The 6,360-nt window shown below is 52.9% G+C and overlaps 1 protein-coding gene across 1 annotated transcript; it reads left to right on the top strand.

Moving 5' to 3' along the window:
- The first annotated feature begins 348 nt into the window (after window positions 1–348).
- On the top strand, window positions 349–5,629 carry ZIC2 (Zic family member 2). The gene is made up of 3 exons (XM_069205072.1): window positions 349–1,741; window positions 3,107–3,270; window positions 4,417–5,629. The coding sequence occupies exons 1-3, from the start codon at window positions 730–732 to the stop codon at window positions 4,627–4,629; spliced, it is 1,389 nt and encodes a 462-aa protein (XP_069061173.1). The 5' UTR covers window positions 349–729; the 3' UTR covers window positions 4,630–5,629.
- Window positions 5,630–6,360: the final 731 nt, after the last annotated feature.

The following is a 6,360-nucleotide window of genomic DNA, read 5'->3' as shown; positions in this document are numbered from 1 at the left end:
AAACCCCCAAAATATATAACATTTAACGCTCTCCCCTCTTTGGGTGGCTAAAGGAGTGTCCGCTGTTTATGTATCATTTATTTTGCAAGGTGGATTTATTTAAGAGAACACACTTTCCCAGCTGCCCCCTCCTAAAAGATGCAAGGACTCTCTGGTGTTTGGCAAGCAGCCCCCTCCCCCTCACGTTTCTACAGCGAAGGCTGGCTGCGCGCGCAGTCTGGGAGCGCCGGGCGCGCTGGGCTCGCGCAGGGGCCGGCCGGGACGCACGGGCACCGCGCCGACCAATGGGAGCGCGCTCTGAGAGCGGCCGCCGCAGCTGTTAAAGGGGGCGTAGGGAGGGAGGCAACCAGAGCAGCCGAGGGGGGGACGGAGGCAACAACCGCCGACCACAGACGCGCACCACGGACACCCGGCGGCAGTAAACAGAGCCTGAGACAGGGGTCCGCGCGCCCTCGGACCCGAGCCTCGCGCTCCCGCCGCCCGTTTGGTTGTTATTGTTTTTGTTTCTCCTGCTCTGACCGCCCCCTCCCGCTTCACTCCTCCCGGCTGTCCCTCACCTCCCGCGGCACAACTTCAGGCGCCGCGGCCGGAGAGCAGCAGCGGACGCCCGGAGCAGCGCACGTACCCGCAGCATGAGCCCGGCCGAGGGGGGGACCCGGCCGCCGGTCTGCTAGTGCCGCCCGCAGGAGAGCAAAGCCCGCACCCACCGCCGAAGTAGAGGGAGCAGCCATGCTGCTGGACGCCGGGCCGCAGTTCCCCGGCCTCGGCGTGGGCTCCTTCGCCCGGCACCACGCAGCAGCCGCCGCGGCCGCAGCCGCCGCAGAGATGCAGGAGCGGGAGCTGAGCTTCGCGGACTCTGCGCACATGGGCGCCTTCAAGCTGAACGCGGGCGGCGGCGGCGGCGCCCACGACCTCTCCCCGGGCCAGGGCTCGGCCTTCAGCGCGCAGGGCTCCGCCGGCGGGGGCTACTCGGGTCCGGCCAGTGCTGGCTACACCGCCGCCGCCTTCAACTCCACGCGGGACTTTCTCTTCCGCAGCCGGGGGTTCGCGGATACCGCGTCCCCCGGCGCGGGCACGGGGGGCGGCCACCCCCACCAGCACCACGGTCTCTTCGCCGGCCAGAGCGCCCTGCACCACCCGCACTCGGCAGAAGCGCCCGGCCACCTGCTCTTCCCGGCGATCCACCCCGAGCAGCAGGGGGTGCCCATGCACCACCACCACCCGCACCACCGCCTGGGGCTGCCCGGGGACCTGTACGGCCGCTCCGCCGAGCAGTACCACCCGCGCCCGGTGGCCAGCCCCCGCGGGGACCCTTACCAACTGCACAACCAGTACGGACCCATGAACATGGGCGTGAACATGGCCGCGCACCATCACCACCACCCGGGCGCCTTCTTTCGATACATGCGGCAGCAGTGCATCAAGCAGGAGCTTATCTGCAAGTGGGTGGACCCCGAGCAGCTGGCCAGCGCCAAGAAGAGCTGCAACAAGACTTTTAGCACCATGCACGAATTGGTCACTCACGTCTCGGTGGAGCACGTGGGGGGCCCCGAACAGAGTAACCACGTCTGCTTCTGGGAGGAGTGCCCGCGGGAGGGCAAGCCCTTCAAGGCCAAGTACAAGCTGGTCAACCACATCCGGGTGCACACGGGCGAGAAGCCCTTCCCCTGCCCCTTCCCCGGCTGCGGCAAGGTCTTCGCCCGCTCCGAAAACCTCAAAATCCACAAGAGGACGCACACAGGTATACCACGGCTCCCCCTTTCCGTTCTTTGCTTCGTTTTAGAACAAAAGAATGTTCCCTGATCAGACTAGTTCAATTTTGTTTAAAAGTGCCACATTGGTGCACGATCGCGTTGTATTTTTAAGGGATTGTTTCCGCTTTTGATGCCGGATGCAACTGTTTCATTTTCTTGCTCTCTGCTCATACCTTTACTCCTTTGAATGTAAGTCATGACCGTTAGAAAACGACCTATTCGCGTGCTTTGCTTCCGGATGGTCGTTTTGCGAGGCTCTGCTATAGTGTCGATGTTTGATTGTGTATGTATCTTTCTTGAATGTTGTTGTGGTTTTCGCATCAAATATAGAGTCGGGTGAAGCTCTTTCTGTAATACTCCTACCTTTTACATTAAAAACATTCGGTATAGAACAAAAAATAACATCGCATGGAAGGTGGCCCTTTCACCGTTCCCTATATTTTCCTGTAAATACACTCCTCAACGCATAGTTTAATTGTTTGGTATTTTTCTGATTTCATAAGGTAGTGTTTGTGGTGCACAGTTCCTAAGCGAGCTGAATCAAGCTGCTGTTTAATTGCAAAAACATGGTAAAACTAGCTCGGAATATTACCACCGCGCTCCTGGTTGCTAGTTTATATTTTTTTCTTCTCGTCCCCAATCGGCTAATTTAACCTTCAAAAACATTTAACATCCCACAATGGGCGCGAGATGTCGTTTTTCCTCGTTGCTTAAACAAAATAAACCACGTTCAGTATTTCACAATCTCTCCTGAGATACTTGAATGTCGCCTCCCAGGCACGCTTCTTGAAGAGCTTACAATATATTTAGTGTGCCTCGGATTCTTTCTAGGAGGCCGCATGGGCCAAGCGAGCCCTTTTAACACTGTTTAAAAATTGGAGCGACGCTTTCGCGTTAGACCCAGAGCCTGTTTGAACAGCTGTCTTTATAAAAAAAAAAAAAAAAAAAAACTTGGGTACTAATGGAACGTAATTTTAAGCAGCTTCACTCCCTGCCGGGCGGATGTTTGAGCAATCGCACCTCTGAATTACCTGTTTGAGAGCTAGGGTGGGGACGATCGTCCCTGCAAAGGGACCCCCCGGACGGGAGATGGGCCGCTGGTGATGTCTGTAGAGCGGCTTTGAGTGTTTGCTTGACTTGTACATGGACAGTTGGCCGCTCATCGGCAAGTTACCACCTCCTGCTCTTTTAAAATCTGAAAAGTTGTTGGCACAGCCAGGCCTCGGCTTCTGAAATGGTGTGCATGGGTCAGGCTTTTTCGCTGCTTTCTTAGTCGTGGTTTCGGTTTTAAGGTTTCGGCCATCTTGCTGCGGATCATTGACCCCCCTCCTTTTTCTTCTCGTCCTGTCCAGGGGAGAAGCCCTTCCAGTGCGAGTTCGAGGGCTGCGACCGACGCTTCGCCAACAGCAGCGACCGCAAGAAGCACATGCACGTGCACACCTCGGACAAGCCCTACCTGTGCAAGATGTGCGACAAGTCGTACACGCATCCCAGCTCCCTCCGGAAACACATGAAGGTGCGGGCCTCCGGCTGCTGGGGGGAACTGCCGTGTCTAGGATGAGGGGGGGGGGTGGGTATGGGGAAGCATGGGTGTGTATCCTGGGTGGGAAGGCTGTCACTCTGCTTGGGGGTACACTGGGGTCTCGCATGCCTTGGAAATTAACTCTGGGTTGGGAGCTGTGGGCTGCACTGGGAGGGCCTCGCATGGCTTGGGATGCTCTATGGTCTTGGGAGTAAGGCGAGTGTAGGACCTGGTGCGGGGACTGTGACCTCCTGCTTGAGGTAGGGGAGCCGAGGGAGGTCTCGCATGACATGGGCGCATGTGGTCTAGGGTGTGAGGGCCTCGGGAGGTCTGCGGCAGTGGGGCCTTGGGGTTGAGGCCCACTTGGGGGTTTCGCATGCTTTGGGTGTTGGGGCAGAATGGGTATCCGCTGAGTTGTGAAACTGCACTCATTCAGGCAGCGAGTTTGAGCTACAGTCGGTGACTTAAAATAGACTGAAATATGCTTTCCAGTGGGATTGTATGCCTTTTAGCCCAATCGATTCAATTATTTTGAATATTTAAGCTCATTGGGAAACAAAGTATTATCTCGTCTGGCCTAAAGATGTGTGCGAACCCTGATTTACCAGGCAACAGCGTAAAGTTTAAGAGCCGAGAAGTATGCACTCTCAGCTTGCCCCTGGTCAGGCATACCAGCTGTTATGTGGGTGAACTTTTAATGCCCCGCCGTATTCATGCTGTTCAGTAAATGTTTTTTGTGTGGTGTTTTTTGTTTTTTTCCCCCTTTTTTTTTTAAATGCCCTTCATTTGAATGACTAAACTGTGTGTAAAGTGATTGCATATACCCCAAGCAAGCTGTCGAATATTTTAAGTATTAAAACATAGGGTGAGTCAATTTACCGTCACATTTTTAATCGTATTTCAGCTGGCTTCTAGTGGGTATTGAACGGAAAGAAGGGCATGACAGGGGCTTTGGGTGAAGAGGATGCCGCCCGTTGCATTTCGTACTACTGTGGCTTTTTTGTTCTCAAACTGACAGTGTGGTCAGACTTCTGTGGCAGTCTTCTTTGCCAATCCTGGTGTTTTTGTAGTGCAGGGTGCCTGCCTGCCCCTAGCACCCGCCAAGGATGCTGGTCTCACCCTGCTTCTCTTCTCTTCCAGGTGCACGAGTCCTCTCCGGGGGGATCGGAGTCCTCGCCGGCCGCCAGCTCCGGCTACGAGTCGTCCACCCCACCGGGCCTGGTGTCCCCCAGCACCGACCCACAGAACCCCAACACCCTGTCCCCCGCCGCCGTGTCTGCGGTGCACAGCGTGACCGGACCCGGCGCGGGGCATGGGGGCCTCTCCTCAAACTTCAACGAGTGGTACGTCTAAGGCGAATGGGGGGGGATCAACTCGATCCAGGACTTTAGTGCCCCCCAGGACTAGCCCCCCACTCCCGGCCTTTCTCTCCGTCCTTGTGCAGCTGCAGCTAATCCATGGGGCGGTGGGGCTGGCAAACTGCACGGCTTGGAACCATTGCCCCCCTCCCCCCAGAACACCATCGGGTGACTGATGCCCCCAGCATGGGCCTCCTCCCAATAACGCTTTTACCCCCAAACAGAGCTGCAGAGGCACCGACTCACCAGCGAAAAATTGGAATAAATCAATTCTAGGCATGCTAACGAAGCCCTCCTCCTGTCGTGTACATACATGAACTGTTTTATTCGGTGGAAGCCACTTTTTAATGGACTGTTTGGTGTAGAGATTCCTAGCTATGGATATTTCTTTTAAAGCGTGGTGGGCGCATTTAAGTGCGATAATCCGTGATAGCAGGATTGCAATGTTTTCCTCTTATGTTGTGTTTGAATTTCGTGTTCCTTTTTATTTTGACAAAAGGCAACTTGATTGTAAACCTACATGCAAATGGGGAATGGAAAATAAGTGCCAAAGTATATGTTCTGTTTACCCCCAACGTACAACGCCCACGGTTGTATGATAAACGCCTGTGAATGTATTTTTTTCTATCTAGCTGGGTTTCCCTGTGGTGTTTTTTGTGCTTTTTTGCAAGTTCCATTTGTTCCTGTTAGAAAAAAATGTGGGGAGAAAAATATATAAACGTTGTGCCGTTTGCGCTTTTACCTGTAAGGACACCCCTTCCTCCTGTAAATATCCGTTACCATATTTATCCATTTGTAATTAAATTATGGTATTAACTTGCTACAGAGGAAACAACTATTTATAAAAGAATGTTTCTTAACTATAAATATGTACAATTGTGAGCATAATGTCGGAGATGTTTTTTTATTTGGCGGTCGAAGTGGTTTGATAATTTCTCGTGATGTCTTGAGAGTATTGCATCCAGAAAATATAATAAAATGTGTTGCAACTGCAAGCATTCTCCTATTTTATCACAGTTGGAAAATCAAGTCCTTAGAAGCATATTTCGTCTCATATTTGGTGACCTAGTTACATTTGGCCTTGTGGAGATCGCTGGGTTAGACCATCGCCTCCAATTTGGTACAGGTTTTTGTTATTTATTTTTTTTAAACCCTGGCTGTACGCCCTCTGAGGGGCTAACTTGGATATTACTTTCTGTCGACAGTACGTTTTTTTTATATTTATTATTTTGACTTTTTGGCGAATGTGAGCCTACCTAATATCACGGTTTCTGGTTAGACATTTAGTTCTGCTCTTCTTGCGTTCCTGGGTGCTGTACCGAACGCATTGCCGGTTTTGACCATGCACGCTTATAGACCTAGAAGCTGGGGTCTGTGTCGCCCCCTGTTGAGGTTAGATTTCATGACCTACAGGTCAGTGCAGATGTCGACAGATTAATGTGTTCAGATTGCGCCCCCGCAACTTGTTGCGTGAGTCCGCAGTAGGTGGAACTAGCCCTCTTTCATTTGCACATTACGGGTTCCAGTCCTTCAGAGGTAGACTCGGCTTTCCATGCAAAGTCTGGTAAAGTGAGTACTTGTCTATTATTTAATGCCTGTGCCCGAGGGAGGTAAAGAACCGCCGTTAAAAATAATAAAAAAAAAAAAAAAGCGATGGCACCTATCACCAGCCCCACTCATGTCTTAAAAGTTAGCGTTTCTGGAAGGTGTTCTAGGCTTTGCCCCC

This window comes from Pleurodeles waltl, chromosome 8 (assembly GCF_031143425.1).
Source record: "Pleurodeles waltl isolate 20211129_DDA chromosome 8, aPleWal1.hap1.20221129, whole genome shotgun sequence".
Classification (NCBI taxonomy): domain Eukaryota; kingdom Metazoa; phylum Chordata; class Amphibia; order Caudata; family Salamandridae; genus Pleurodeles; species Pleurodeles waltl.
Note: the sequence above shows the minus strand (reverse complement) of the source record. Positions and strands in the feature narration are given on the sequence as shown.

Excerpts from the sequence above, each read along its gene's own strand:
- ZIC2 (XM_069205072.1), top strand. The coding sequence starts at position 730 with ATGCTGCTGGACGCCGGGCCGCAGTTCCCCGGCCTCGGCGTGGGCTCC. Across the intron at positions 1,742-3,106 it reads CCACAAGAGGACGCACACAG|GGGAGAAGCCCTTCCAGTGC; the intron begins GTATACCACGGC and ends CGTCCTGTCCAG. Across the intron at positions 3,271-4,416 it reads CCCTCCGGAAACACATGAAG|GTGCACGAGTCCTCTCCGGG; the intron begins GTGCGGGCCTCC and ends CTTCTCTTCCAG.